The 15,999-nt window shown below is 36.0% G+C and overlaps 1 protein-coding gene across 2 annotated transcripts; it reads right to left on the minus strand.

Moving 5' to 3' along the window:
• Positions 1 to 1,849: 1,849 nt before the first annotated feature.
• Positions 1,850 to 9,775, minus strand: LOC132173893 (GATA transcription factor 26). 2 transcript variants are annotated; one of them, XM_059585565.1, is made up of 8 exons: positions 9,255 to 9,775; positions 6,079 to 6,450; positions 4,939 to 5,371; positions 4,657 to 4,729; positions 4,214 to 4,317; positions 3,607 to 3,793; positions 3,396 to 3,507; positions 1,850 to 2,403 (listed from the first exon to the last, which is right to left on the minus strand). In XM_059585565.1, exons 1-8 carry the CDS (start codon positions 9,292 to 9,294, stop codon positions 2,093 to 2,095), a joined length of 1,632 nt encoding a protein of 543 aa, XP_059441548.1. In that variant the 5' UTR covers positions 9,295 to 9,775; the 3' UTR covers positions 1,850 to 2,092. The 2 variants fall into 2 exon arrangements, with proteins under 2 accessions (XP_059441548.1, XP_059441547.1); XM_059585564.1 differs by having other exon boundaries at positions 3,607 to 3,796.
• Positions 9,776 to 15,999: the final 6,224 nt, after the last annotated feature.

Consider the following 15,999-nt stretch of genomic DNA (forward strand, 5'->3'; position numbering starts at 1 on the left):
TGATCGATTGGTGTTAAGACACTTTTGCAATTTGAATACGTTCAATACATACAGACGCAATGGTTAAGCTATTAAAGAGCAACCCTAGTGACCATTTGGCCGACTAGGGCATCTAAGGAGAGAGAGATAGAGGGAAATGAGGTTTTATTCTTAAGGACTTTGAGAGATCAAGGCTCCACAATGTGAGAATAGCTGTTCTTACTAGTGTTTCTCATGTTATTTGTTATATTTCTCGTAGTTGCATTCATTTTGGGTGTTCTAAGCTTTGTTTGAGAGAAAGGTTTAAGCTTTCTAAAGAAAAACCCTAACTCTAAGTTGTTTAAAGTGGTTAATATTCTTATATATATGACATAGCTATCATTGGAAAAATGAATGAATAGTATGGAGCATGTGCATATTATGTATATAGGCTTAACCCTATGACCCCTGTTTATTTTTGTTGTTCTCTACCTTAGATCCAAAGGCTAAAGTGACAAGCACAACCATGCATGGATGACGATCATGTCTTGTAGAATCGCTAGTTGTGTGGATCACTTGGGATCGAGCCCGGTTGAACAACTAGTGGTGGCTAGCTATTGTACCTCATCGAGGCACTGATGTTATACCTAAAGTTCCACGGGACACACAAACCTCAACTTGATGTTGCGTGTGAATTGTCTTTATATATATATAAGAAACTAAGCTTACTGCATATTGACATGTTTCTTGTGTGTTTAATTCACTGAGTCGTGAACTTACACTTTATCTTTCCACCTATAAAACATATTTGTTTTACACTAAAACAGTCTTTAGAAGATGATTCACAGGGCCCCACAGAGGAGGATTTTGATGGATGACTTGGCTAGGATAATCTCTGTGGACAACCCTAAGATGGCAGATATATACGAGTTGAGAACGAGTCATTTGGGATTAACCACCCCCAACATTGTTGCACCCTTTGTATGGAGTACCTCTTGTGCAAATGTTGCAACCATGGTGCCTTTCAGTGAGGTTACCAGAAAAATAAACAATCCCTACAAAATTCTAATTGTTCCATCTAATTGTGTATATCCATGTTTGATTGAACAGTAACGATTGGTGGAATTTATAATGGTTTAATGCTAACAAAAAGTCACAAAAAATTTTCCTTCAGTGGGCATTCATCTGCTTCAGGGCACCTTTCAAATGCCAAAAGAGGCCTTTGTTTGCGGCCTTTCCACTCCTGAAATTGGCTTGGATGATTTGCCAATTCTTTCTACATAATCGCTTTAACTTGCATGATTAAACACCTTTATGCTGCAAATGCGACAATATAACAAATTGTAGGCAATTAACTTTGGACCAAGCTCAATCAATTTTGTTTTATAAGAAAAACCTTTGTCCTGAGAACATTTTACGCCGAATCAAACAAAGCCTAAGTTTCATTATCCCTCTCTTCACATAAAGAACACCTAAAATGGCCGTAAAAATGGTCTCGGAAACTAATAACTGTTGTTCAGAGCTTGTAATCTTGTCAAAGAAACAAGCACTGGTATTCTTACATAATAACCCCCTTCCCACTAGACAATAAATCCAAGGATATGTTTGCTTTTTTCTCTTCTTTCCTTTTCTTGGATAGCTGACAGAAATCTTATCCTTAGATGCAGTCACCTCATTGAACAATGCAGGTATCCTACAAAAGCCATAAAGGTAGGCTAAGAGTCCACTTCCTTCACATGCATCCCCACAAGGTCCTTTCCCCTCTCTTTTTTTTTTCTTCTTATTTTACTTTTCTCTTCACACAAAAATAAAGAGTATAAAGAAAGGAAGGCAACAGTAGGGTATCTTCAAAGTTATTATGCAAGACAAAAACTAATATTGCATACAAAACTCTGCAAATTACCACTTCTGTATTATGAGCTTATATATTACAATCTATTTGTAACCTATACAAAAAAGCCCGCAAAGTTCATCCCTTGCTTTTCAAGTTCAAAAAGGTTAAGAAAGAAAGATCAACCAGCAAACCTCATTCACAGACATTTTTCCTGTTTACCACCCAAAATATGTGAACCCCATTCAAAGATTTCAAAGACATGTCTACAATAGCCCTAGTGATTAGAAATTGTATACATCGTCAGCGACGGCCATGATATGGGTATATTGAGCTACTACTAGTGCTTGCCTGTTGTGCACCAAAACTTAAAGCTGGGTGAAGAAGCTCTGCCTGTGGGAAAGAGCCATTGGATGGCACGTCCAGCAGCAGATCCTGATCAGAATTTTCTTCAACAAAACGTAATGAATCCAGCATGAGGGAGCTACCATCAGGAGGCAAAGCAAACAGGCTTCTTGGACTAAAGCAAGAACCATCATTGTCTATGAGCTCCTTGTTCTCATAGCTAGCCTTCATGATCACCCTTTTTGGGCACTTCATCATTGTCTTTACTTCTGCGAGATGCAAGATACTTCTTAAGAACCATTTCAGTGTACATGTTTAACTTATTTCAAAGAGAACAAACATTTTATTTAATGGTAAAGTGATATTGCAGCTCAGATGGTTCACTCAATGGAACAAAGTAAGTTGTTCATAGGGCTTAGCATATGAAGTCATCATGTCATACTCAAACAACCACGATAATTGCATGTTTGTATTAAGAGAGAGAGAGAGAGAGAGAGAGAGAGAGTTAATTTCTCAGTACTTATCCATTTTCTTGGTGAAAATAAGTGCACATTTGTTTTGTCTTATTACTATGCCTCGGTATCCCAAGTCCAAGAGCACTTTATAGGCCCCATAATGCTGTTCTGTCAAACATATGAGTCATGACCTTAGACTATGTATACACAATGCCTAGTAGTACAACCCTCAGTGTCCAGTCCAAAACTGATTATCAGGAATCTGTGCTTCCAGACAGTGCAAAACCACCCAGAACCATAACAATGGAATGCAACCAATGGGTGGACAGAACAAGCGGAACTGAGGAAAGCAAGGAGAGAAGGCAGAGGACTTAGATATGTTTTTATTGTAATTAACCAGTCAGTGTGAAATGCGCAGTCTTTATCTAATTAACATATTATACATTTAAAATGAAATGCAACCTAAACAAAAAGGGACAAAGATGACGGGAAAATAAAGGGTTTAGAATTTTTTATGGATGCATTTTCAAAATCTGGATTTAAAGATTGTACATGAGTTGTAAACAAGACTGTCATTTAAGCCCATCAGTTGTATAACACCTCCTTGTATAAGGCAAAGAAATTCACTCAGCTTTCTGAAGCCCCTTTTTAGGCTTCTCAAGTGTTTTTTTCTCCTTTTCACAGGAAAACCTAAGCATAGGAAAACCCAAGCCAAGTTAAACCATTTGTAGTGTTTCCAGCAAATATATTTAGACAAAAACGGGGCCACTCATCAAATAGAGCCAAAAATAAAATTTTATATTAACCTGGAAGATTTTGACTTTGGCTGTCACGCGATCTCTTGACATTTGTTAAATTACTTGCTGCAGTGGCATTAGGTCCTAAAGCACCAGATCCTCCAGCACCATTTTGACATTTCTGCAACCAAATAAAGATGTTAATAAGTTGCTATACAGCTTCACAATCATTTTTCCTTGATATCTAATGATATTTCAGATCTTAATAGCTAGCTTAAACCTTAAGTAGATGATAGCTTTCAACCCATTTGCATTTTGATGAATTGGATAATGCAAGCCTTTTCAAAGTCTTGCAGTCTTCAGATTTTGCCCCTGAGAAGGAGATATCAAAGACCCCTTCCGCAAGCAGTTGCTGAAAGTAAATTAAGTTCTCCTTGAATTGTGGACTATCAAACATGCTTTTGAGGCTGCTGCATGCAACAGTTTAAACCATCATGAGGGCGGGGATCATGTCTCAACTTCATAAATCCTATTATATAGGATAGTGAATGACACTTGCAAAAGAAGCTTAAACATCAAGAGTGTCTTTCTTTTTAGGGGTGTGTCTGTGCAGCTATGACTTGATCTCACGTAGCAACATCACTCTATTCTAAAAGACAGGCATGTGTACTCAATTGCAGGTGTATGAAATGAAATGATTTTCAAACACCCCAAATATGAACATAGGATATTCATGCATGCTATTTTGCAAAGGATGTATTGCTGACATATGGCATACGCAATGTGTTTCATCTCAATGCTCATTGTTGCAGCCAAAACAATTTATAGAGAGTATTCTGTGGTCAACAGAAAAATGTTAAGATTATATTTATGAAAAGGATTCTAACCTATCAGGAACTTTAACAGGATCAACTGGAGATAGATACTTGAGTAATTGTTGTTGCTCCTCATTTGTCAGGTGTCTCATAAACCCCTCAAAGTTCAAAACATCCTACAACCAACATGAACTGCAATTATAATAAGCACTCAACGAATCGAGGAGTCACAATACTAAACACATCAATTAATCTGGATTCAGAAGCACTCTGCAGCAGGATATATAGGAATAAGGCCAGAATTGCAGAGATAATGGCCCCAAAAAAGAGAAGAAAATCAGAATTTTTAAACAATGTGTATTATGCTCTGTAAGGATGTGTACAGTTTAGGGTGCTTGTAGAAAAGGAGAACTTGATCACAAGCGTTATTTGCAATTAGTTAAATAGAAACACCAAATTTGAGGAGCTCAGCTTCTGTGATACAACCAAAGAAGAAGCATAGGAACAAAACTTACATTCAAATCTATATAACACAGTGGTGACTTGTGGCTAGAGAGGATTTGTTGGTTTTCATTCTGAAACTTGTCCCTGCAATTTCAAGCAGCATCAGAAATATTCATTATGGTGAGAAAGATTCTTTCAATTTCATCCCCCAACAATGGAGTAACAGTTTCTTTGCTTTGTTATGATATTATCCATGACTCACACTCGTGTAGGAGAAGTTATCACAGAACTTGTGTTTGTATTTTCATACATAATTATGCACGAGTTCTGAAACCAGTGTAGGAAGAAGGTACCTTTTAAGTTGCTCTGGTTGCAACCCTTGTCCAGCATGGCTCTTCATTTTTTCGACCCCAGGACTTGGAAAACAGACACCCTTGCTACCACTATGTACAGAAGGGATTGCCCAATGGGAATAAGCCTCATTTGATGGAAATTGTTTGTTCTCAACCGAAAGCGAGCTAGCTTCAGATTCCTCATCTCGAGCTATTGAGCTCGGATGCCTAATGAGAACACTTCCATGTCCTATCTCAACAGAAACCATTGGTGTTTCACTCTCAAAAAGCAGATCCTCTTCAGAAGATCCAGAGAAATATGAAGATTGTTGTTCATGTAAAATAGTATATAGATCTTTTGTTAGCTTCTCAACTGGAGATGGCTTTGAACGACTCACACAGGTCCTTTTCCTAGAAGGCACTGTTGTATCCCACACCATTGATTGAGCTGGACCTGGAAGGAGACCAATTGGACACCATATATGGTCAGAATTACACAGCTACCATGAAATAGCATAAAACTTCAAAATACTGCATGGGAAAATGAAAAAGTGCCCTTTATGGAGAACTAAAAGAAAAGAGATTGAAAAAAAAAATTGCAGTTGAAACTCAATTCTGATAAAGTTGTACTACCCAAGGAAAAGACTAAAAAAATTCGAACAATGAATATATCAAATAAACAGGAACTTTCAGTTACAACTAGAACTTTGCCTGAGGGATATCGACGATATTAAATCACAAGGGGAAATAAAATCATGGAAATGAAGTTAATTATACTAAATTAATAAGGCATTTACCATAATGATTATTTGTTAGTGTTTTTTTTTTTTTTAATGAATAAAAATAAGGCTATTTGTTAGTGTAATATAACCTTGAAGTACTCACACAATATGAGATGAACATGATGTGCATAGCAGCTTACTTCCAAATTGCACATTCTAAAAAATGAAAGGAGGGCACTTCTTTTTCTTTTTTAATAACATTTGACTCGTATCTAACAAGACATCTCTCTCTCTCTCTCTCTCTCTCTCTCTCTCTCTTCCTGTTTTCTTTGAAACCCTTTCCTGAATCCACCTTTCCATAATATCAAACATAAAACTTATAAATTTCAACTGGCAGATAGTAATCCCCAAAGACTACTAGTTCCAGCGAGTGCCCAACCTGTCAAATCACTTGCATCTGCACCACCAAATTGTGCACAGCTCTCCGAATTAGATATGGCTGATCCGGAACTCGATCTATTACTTGTATCTTCATCTATCACTTTTCGAAAGCCCGGGTTGTAATCAGCGGCACCCCCTCCAACCAACGTATTTTCACTGGGCTGCTTTCTTTTGAGCAGTTTCACTTCTTTGTTCTTATTTATTGATATACTCTTCACCCTGGAGACCCTGTGATCCTCATAATCATCAGGTTCTGCCCGAGCATGTAGAGGAGTATAATTTGCAAGTGTTCCCTTTGTCCTCCACCGAGACCCACAAGCATTGCACAAGACTGGCTTCTCAGGAGGCCCATTGCGCCAAAGAGGAGTGCCTGTTGCAAGGCTTGGTTGTCAGCAGTCAATACACATTGAAAGACATTAGGCAAAAGTAAGAAAGATCTAGACAGAATAACATAGAACCATCAAGCAATTTCTCATCTACAAGTTTAAAATAATCGAATTTCAGTTGTCGTAAACAAGAACCCCAGCTAAACTGAGATGTCATGTCATTAGTGTATCAAGAAGTGATAAACTTAGAAGATGAAAATGTACATGCCTGCCATGAATAAGGGAAAAAGTTTAGTGTATCTGCATAGAAAAGATTAAACATTTTTATGATGAAGTTGGTATTTTTCACACATAGATGTTTCTGTTGCAATGGAAGCTTGGAATCAGACAATTGTTCCTGCATTCTAACCAACTGTACAAGCAAAGAGCAGCATACATGGAAGCCATACTTAATAAATAAATTATGATTAAATGTCTTTTATCACACAATAGAATGATATACCATGGATCCAACAACAGATGGATTCAGGACACTATGATGAAAAATCCCAAATCTCCGCTTGGCTCTAGTTTGTCAACTAAACATGAAATTGACTTGGGAGCATAAGCTCAGACCAGGTATGAAAGTTGTATTGAACTCAGAGTAAAAAGTAGCCCAGCACAACATCTTGTTAACAAATTCTTTTTTATTTTTGATGATGAGGAACCCCTCTAAGGCAGAGCCACTTCGTATACCCACCCATGTCAGATAAACCTTGGACCTATGTAAAGCACCTCCTCCACACATATCAGATAATACTCCGACTTCACCGGCAGATTGGCCCCAAAGAATTATTTGCACCCTAGGGGATTCAGACCTTAGACTTGATGAAAATGTCACCAAGACCAAGGCCCTTGCCACTTGAGCCAACACCTTGGGGTTCCAATAGTATAGAAAACTATTGTTTTTTGAATTGGAATGAAGTAATTAACTAACAATCTAATTCTTCCACATGCTAGAAAAGTAATTGTAATCCTGACAAGTACTTCATTGCAACTAGGATGTCCATGACAAACTTCTTCTCACACCCATTTGTCCGTTTCATTTCTACCTGCAAAAGTGATTCAGTTTCTATCCCCGCATAATTACCATGCACTTTGTCCTTTATAGAATTTGTTGAAGAAAGGACAAAGTGCATGGTAATTATGAGGGGATAGAAACAGAATCACTTTTGCAAGTAGAAATGAATTGGACAAATAGGTGAGAAGAAGTTTGGCATGGACATCCTAGTTACAATGAAAGACTTGTCAGGATTACAACTACTTTTTCTAGCATGTAGAGGAACTAGATTGTTAGTTCATTACTTCATTCCAATTGAAAAAACAATAATTTTCTATACTAAAAAATGCAAACCTAGGTTGGCAAATGGCTGAGACAAGGGGCACTGACTGTTATAGAGAAAATCAACAGTAAATGATACTGCTTTTGAGGTTTTCCTTACAACAGCACCCTTGGCCGTCAGTATAAGAGGCAACTCCCAAATCCAATTAAGCATTGTGAAATCTTCAACTCATTTCTCCAACAAGTGAAAGCTCATACTAGGAGATAACAATCTTTCCCCCCACCCCACCCCCCCCTCTTGCACTACTGCTATTCAAAAGACTCATGAGCAAAAGGAATACTTATATCACTGACTCCAGATGATTAAAATGAAACTTCGTTTTTGAGAATAACAAACCAAGCTCTGTTGGAGTGATAAAGGAACAGTTGCGAGTGACTTTAGAGTCTACCACAATACAGATAATCCTTGTCAGGAATTGGATTGAAGAGCTTGGGACACAAGCTTCAGAACAATTTCCATCCAATGAAATTGAAAATGAGAGTTGGGATAAAAACTCCACATTGAAAGAGCAAGCGAAATCAATCTAAATGAAAAAGAGAAATACTACACATCCTTCCAAGTCCTCCCCCTGCGACCCCCCGTGACATCGTAGTGAAAATCACCATTGGATGCTACATGTACTTTCATTTGTAATTTGATTCAAGGGTGATTTTCACTGCGAAGTTAGGGAGTGAACACTTGGGAATATATGTAGCTCTCCTCCTATGAAAAATGGGCAGTTCTGTAGGACTGTAGGAGTAGTTCTCAGTTAAGCCACAAGCCTTGGGAGTAAGCATGAGTATTGATGTTTGAGAGAATGCTAGCACAAACACTCTCCAATGACGCAGCATAAGAAAAGGTTCAGAAGGAACACAGGAAGATACCCATCATGAACATTGCCCAAGGCATAGAGGAACTGAAACACGGGTTACACACAAAAAAGTACATTTTTGTGAATGAATAAACTTCAGTTAGCAAAGAAATACAAACAGCAACTACAGTTTGGCTTGGTTCACAACACGTCGAGAGCAATGGGAAAGTAAAACAAATAACTTATAGACTCTGCAGTTACCCATTATTCAACAGACTCCAAACTCGGATTTACACTTCAAGGAAACAAACACAAACAGAGACATAAAAGTAAAGGGTTTGGGAAATAATCGAAAAGTGAAAAATAAATTCGTGAACAAATTCGAATCCGAAACAACTACAGAGATTCAGAAAAGCAAGAATACTTGTAGCTCTGGATTATGCATACAGAAAAACACAGAGAGCAGCACATACGGTAAACTCATTTCCCTTGTCCAACTAATCTCTTCCCTTTTGCTCATCGTTATTGTTTTCCAGGAAAGAATTATTTATTTGAGCACAAAACCCATTTGCATAATATTTACTAGAAAATTATAACAATGAAGAAACCAATTTTTTCTTGTATGTCCAAAATTTATTAAAAAGAAAAAAAAAAAGTTGGAGAAACAAGAACTCACTTGTAACTCCACAGTGATAGCAAGGCCCTTGCTTGCCCATGTCTTTCTCTTTTCCTCAAGTGAAGAAAAAATAAATTCAAAGGAAATTCACAGGGAAAAAAGATAAATAGAGGGGAAAAAGAAAAGACGGAAAACCAATTTATTGACAAAAAGTTGAGAATTTTGGAAAAACAAACAAAAACTTTGAGAAAATATAATTGTTCTCTTCAAGCCTTGTTTGGCATCATACTACTGGGTATGAAGGCTTTTCTGCAACAACCCAGAAAAAGAGTTTGCACAACAAAGCAAAAGCCAAGAGACCCAGAAGAGGCTTATGTCTTATTGTCCCATAAAAATCACAGAGAACATCCAAAAATCAACAAGAAATAAGAGGGATTTAGAGGGGTATTTTCATCTAGGAATCTGTACAATCCAATGGAAAGGAAAAGACCATTGGAGGAATCTCATAAATGGCTGTGGAAAAAGGAAGGAGAAATGGGCTGGGGAGAAAGAGAAAGAGGGGTCTGTATGTGTGTGTGTGACCTCTTCTTCTTGTATTGTATATGAAGTAAATGCTCAGCTTTCTTTTACTTTATTTTTTATGTTGTTGAAAGATTTTTAATTTCATTCCCTTTTTATTACTGTAAAAAATTACAAAAAGATTAATTTTTTTTTTACCCACCAATTAGAGTGAGTTTACACGAATATTATTTCATATATGCTCTGTTGACTACGGACTTTTCTTGCTCTGTTTATAAGTTTTCAAACATATATTCATTAAGTTATTACCTTTTTCAGTCCAAAAACATAAAAACCCACAAAATAAAAATGGACCATTGTTTTATTTTAAAACAGGCTGAAATTTTGGGAGAAATTTAACATCGAGTGCTCGGTAATTTTTTTAACGGTCTAGATTTAATTTTAAATTATTTATGAAAAAATAAAGAGAGAATAAAGTTAAATTTAAGAAACTATGCTGAAATAAAAGAAAAAGAAAGACCTATTGCTCTATACCTAGAAAACAATAAAAAGGGAGGAAGAAACAAAACTGTCAGAGTCTTGTTTGGCTAAATTATTTATTTCCTCCTCCTACTACTACTACTACTACTTCCTTTTCTTTATTTTCTTTTTGAAAAAAAAAAAAAAAAGGAGGAAATTATTCATATCCTCATGGGCTTGATGACATGATGGTGATAAATATTGAGTTGGTCTTTATAAAAAGAATAGAGTCTAAAGTCACCGCCTGCCTGCTCATTGGTTGTTACAAAACCCATTACTCACGGTTGATTCGCCAATCAAATTACAATGACAAGGGCCCCACCAGATTAACATTGTTCTCCTTCATGCCTTTGTTTTGGACTTTTGATTATGAGGAAATTTCTAAATCATTTTTGTATAATGTATTTAATTTAATTAATACAATTTCGTAAATTGTAATACGTACGGTTGTCATACAATTTGAATGACGTGGCAATAAAGAGTAATGTTAAGAATCGTTTTTTTATTCTCTTAAAATTAATGTGGCTTTTAAAATCACCATTGGATTAAAATTCAAGTATGATTCATCTCAAATTTAATGGTGATTTTAAAAGCCACATCAGCTTTAAGAGGATAAAAGTATGATAAAAAGATGATTTCTAACATTACTCGGCAAAATAAAAGTTCATGATTAATTTTTTTTTTATGAGTATTGGTCCAAATATGATAGTGGTAAAAGAGTCTCCTAAATGGCAAACTCGCTCTTTACCCTTTAAGTGCTTATTTCTAACGTGGCAGTTGACACGTCAGTTTTTTGTTGTATCGTTTTTTAATCTCATCTATTTACTCTCTTTCTAGAATTGTCAGGTTAATAACTAAGACCTTAAAACCGTAAAAGAGAAAGTTCGTGTAGGGTTGGTCTACTCTTTTAACTTGTTTTTTTTTTTTTTTTTTTTGCAAATATTATGAAAAAAGAAAAGGACAATAGTATGTCCATGTCCATTATACATAGTGGGCATCCCATGAATGAATTGACTGACTGGTTTGGTGCCATGTGGAAATGGTAGTATTTTTTTTTTTTCAGTCTGCCTTAAAATTTTGGCCCCTCTTAACCTCTAAATTTGCACAATTGCACCAAAAAGGTCAGTATGACCAGGGGCATTTTAGGCAATTAGTTGAATGGTTCTTTTCATCAAATAGAGTATGATTATGCACCTAAACCCCACTGATAGACAGCTCAAGAAATCGTCTCCAAATCCTACGGCCCAGAATAATCAATCCTATGGAACCGAAAAATAGGTCAAATACCCAAACGTCATGCAAAGTAATTGCTCAGAAAATAAAAATAAATAAATAAATAAAAAGAAAGAAAAATTGACTTGTAATTGTACAACGCATTTCTTGCCTGTTTCTCTTTTACAAGTACTGACTGCGTCTTTGCATCTAGACCCTTCATTTTGATCAAAAGTTGTTTAAGATAGGCCCAATCACAGACACATCTTTGATAACCACCCTCCGATTTGCTGATATTTTCTAAGTTGTTCTTTTATGAACTAAATTATTAGAAAAATGGTACATGATAATATAAAAAAATGACAAGATTTGGGTATTCTAACTTAACTCTTCAAACACTCAATGGTCCTGATTAATTCAAACAGGCCACGTTGCTGGCAGCACACCATTGCTGAAAATTCGTCATTTATTATTACTTCATTTGTTAAAAAGTAAAAGAAAAATGAAATTAAAACACTAAATAAAAAATTGAAATAATCTAGTCAGACTCATTGGTGGATCCCTGGCAGAGCTTCTCCTTTCCCCTACAGTTTTTCTTTTTCTTTAAAAAAAAAAAAAAAAATCTCTTTTACACTTATTTATTTCATCTAATATAATGTTTTAAGTGATTTATATTTTTATTTTGTAAGCCACTTAAAATATAATATGTCAACTAATATAATATGGGTGTGATAATCGGGTATAAAATTTAACATTACTCGAAAATAAAACAATAATTAAGTCAAGAATAATATGCTACCATTCACATTTATTTTATTACACCCATTTTCATGTAACATAAGCTAATTTAAAACTTTTAGATAAATATAATTTAACCCTCTTAACTAACAACTATTTTTTATTTAGCCATATGAACCGACCAGTGTGATACTTAAATATACCAAACTACCATTTTGTTATAATTAATCCCCTGGGCTAGTGTTGATCGCCTATTTAGATGGAAAAATCATATTTGACCAAATTCTCTCGAAACTACTCGTCTTTTGATCATTGAAAAATCAAATTTATCCTTTATAATTTTTAATCAATAAAAATGCTAAAAAAAAATGTGGGGTGACTCAACCTCCATCTAAACAGATATCGACTCTAATGGAGAAGCTTAAATGCAATGAAATAGTAGTTTGATATATCTAAATGTGACACATATCATTTCATGAGACTAAATAAAGAAATGTTTTGTTAATGTAGGAGGCTAAAGAATAGTTATCTCTTTGTTTTTTTAAGTGGTCATTCAACCCTTGCCACATCAATTAATGTAAAGGAAGTGTGATAAAATGGACGTGAAAAATAAATGTATTCTTTAGTATAAGAGATTTTACGAGTGAGTAATGTTAAAATGAAAGTTAGAGTCCTCTCAAATATAGCGTGTCTTTTAAAATTATTATTAAATTTTGATCTATCGATGAATTTAAAAGCCACGTCATATTCGAAAGAATTCAAAAAGTTGCAAAAAAGGGTCAAATTCTTAAGATTGCTAATATCACTATGGGTCCATTAGAATTAGGTATGATTTATTGTGCATGCCACGTGTACAGCTAAGGTGCTAAGGTGCATGATTGGAGTAATGTGCAGAGCCACAGGAAGCTTTTCTGTCATCGATATAATTGAATATATAAAAGAGAAGCCGTCTTTATTAGGGCAGGCAGAAGCAAGAACATTATCTAATCTCCGGTACAACCAATGTTCATTTTTTTTCAATATGGAAAGGGAGGTCCCTAAGCTATACTAAAATTCTGAAAGCACCCCTCCTTGACATTTACTGATATTCCCCTAAAGCCCCTCTACCAACAACACCGCAGTACAACCGCGTCCCTGTGGAATAATATCCCTCCTTGTTCTCAATAAGACAGCTTTTCCTCATTATTATTTTTTACAAGTATTTTTATTTTTATTTTTTTATATGTCCACACAAGAAAATGGGCAGGAAGGATTCGAACAAGTAACCTTCGCTTAATTAGGCGTGGTCCATAGCCGATTGAACTACCTATTTGTGACAGTATTTTTAATTTTTTATTTCCTCTTCTTTTACAAACAAAATTAATGGTTAAGATTTATAGGAATATTAATTTTCATACTCATAATTTAATAAAATAGCTTGCTTCCTATTTTATTTTTACTTTTTTTAATAACATGTGTAATGATAAGATATTAGGATCGTAACCCAGTTGGCCCAACCCTGAAGGCTCGGGAGCCACGCGGCCCAAGCCAAAAGCTCGAGAGAAGAAAGCCCGAAATCGGAGTTTAGGCCCACCAAAAGAATACCCATATTTTCCTTTGGCAGATCAAGCTTAACAGAAAAACTTGCTTATAGGAGTGTAAAAGTAAAATGGCTCACATAAGGCAAAAATTCCCTCCTTGTGGTGTCAAACTCACCCGACTCATGAAAAGGGAAATGGAGATGAGTCATTTAGGTAAAAAGGTGTAAAATTTGGAATAAAATTATCCTCAACTTTAAAAATTGGGACAATTTTGTCACATCCTTTAGCCTAATCGAGTCCTCTCCATTTCATTTATGTTTCCCATTAAAAGAGCAGAACTTTGAGCCAAGCAAATCGCTTAAGTAGGATCACCTTACTAAAGGCAAGGAATCGTAGGTCCAAAAAGGGATGTGTACACGAAACGAAATTGGCCACCATGGTCGAGGGAGCCAATCCGCCAAGCAATCCCTCAAAAAATGACACTTTACTTGCCTAAACACGCCTACCAAATCAGGACAAAAGCCGACAAAATGTGAGCGAGAAGGACAACACATGTATGCTAGCTCTAATAATCCTTTTTTTACTACACAAGTTTCTTTTTACTTTTACAAACTTAAGCATATAAAATAGCGTCAACGCCACGAATGGTATGTCACCTTGGCCCTTAGTTTTATTGCTGAATTCTTATGTCGAGGACTACGCATGTGTGGTCACTATATTAACAACATGAAATATCTTCATTTGTTATCCCCTCTTAATCACATAAAAGAAAAGAGTTTAGTGTTGTCAATAGGACTAGATCATGTGTTATTTATACCTCAAACTCATTTCTAAGACTTAATCCAAACGAGATTTTTTGCTACCCGAATTGGACATGGATTTGGCCCATTGGAGGTGGACGAGAAAGCTAGTGAATGGTGAGAGATCTTAGCCATCCATTTAATGGAATTGTGTGTTGAATTAATGGTTTACATTGTTGATTTGACACCTAAGTGATGTATAAGTGATTTTATGATAAATACATGAGGAAAAAAAACAATAATCGAATGGTCAGGAAACTAAGACAATAACGCCAAATCAGACATGCTAGAAAACCAGTTGGTGGGATCTCAGATGTATTGTTTTAGACTAAAACTTGTAAATGTATAGTTTTACTTTCTTTTTCTTTTTTATTAAAAAAAAAAAAAAACAGAATTTAAGATGGTTGTGTGGCCACCCCTCCTTCAATTTAGGGTGGTCACATGATCACTTTTATTCTTTTTTTTGGGTTAAATACTTAATACTCAATGGAATTTGATAACTTTATTTTTTTCCTCTTAGGGTTTGGTTTTTATCACAGGAGGTCATTGTGGTTTTGATAAATGACCAAGTTAGTCCTCCGTCAGTTGGCCTAACGGAATTCCACGTGGACCAATCATATATTGACACGTGGCACTTACTTAATTTTTTTAAGTATTTGAAAAAAAAAAAAAAAAAAAGAGGAAAAAAATTTTGGGGTGGCTCTTGGCCATTTGGGGGTGGCTGGCCATGGGGGTGACCTAGCCACCCCCATCTCGGCCACCCCCTTGGATCAAGGGGGTGACCGAAACCACCCGCAGTGGGTACTGGGGGTGGCCGAGCCACCCCCATGGAGCCTAGGGGGTGGTTTCGATTGGAGCCAAGCCACCCCCAAATGGGAGTAGGGCTGTTAAGTGAGCGAAGCGTCTCACGAGCAAACTCGGGCTCGGCTCGTGCTCGACTCGAATATTAAATTAAGCGCTTCATGAACACAAATCATGGCTCGAATATTAAACGAAGCAAGCTCGGCTCGACTCGGCTAAGCTTGTGAACAGCTCGTATAAGCTCGTGTGTATATATATATATATATAAACTAACTAAGTAATACATAATTAATTACAAATCTCATAATTATTAAAACCTTAAAATTGCATTTATATTTAAGCGTTAGAGAATGAAAAATTCTAGACCCTTCGTGATCAAAGAGAGAGAGAGAGCAATCATTAAAAAGACCTCGATTCAATTAGATCTGACCCAAACGAAAGGAAGAGAAACTATTGAGGCAGATTGCGAAAAACATAAACTATTGAAGAATCAAACAGACCCAAACACTATCACTACTTGTCTGGTGAGTGAGAGTGAGAGAGTGGAAAATGAGAGTTCAGGTGGAAGATCCGTTGTGACTAGTGAGGGGGATTGAGAGAGAGACGTTAAAAAAATATTTTTTTGTAGGGGCGTTGTCCCAATGCAGTCTGAATACAACCTGTAAACTTGTCCCACATTGTTAAGAAAACATCAAT

This window comes from Corylus avellana, chromosome ca3, assembly GCF_901000735.1.
Source record: "Corylus avellana chromosome ca3, CavTom2PMs-1.0".
Classification (NCBI taxonomy): domain Eukaryota; kingdom Viridiplantae; phylum Streptophyta; class Magnoliopsida; order Fagales; family Betulaceae; genus Corylus; species Corylus avellana.

Bases quoted from the DNA above. Each gene is read 5' to 3' on its own strand.
- LOC132173893 (XM_059585564.1), bottom strand. From the start codon at position 9,294: ATGGGCAAGCAAGGGCCTTGCTATCACTGTGGAGTTACAA. The intron at 6,451-9,254 runs GTGAGTTCTTGT...GCCTTGCAACAG, and splicing joins CTATCACTGTGGAGTTACAA to GCACTCCTCTTTGGCGCAAT. The intron at 5,372-6,078 runs GTTGGGCACTCG...GTCTCCTTCCAG, and splicing joins AGATGCAAGTGATTTGACAG to GTCCAGCTCAATCAATGGTG.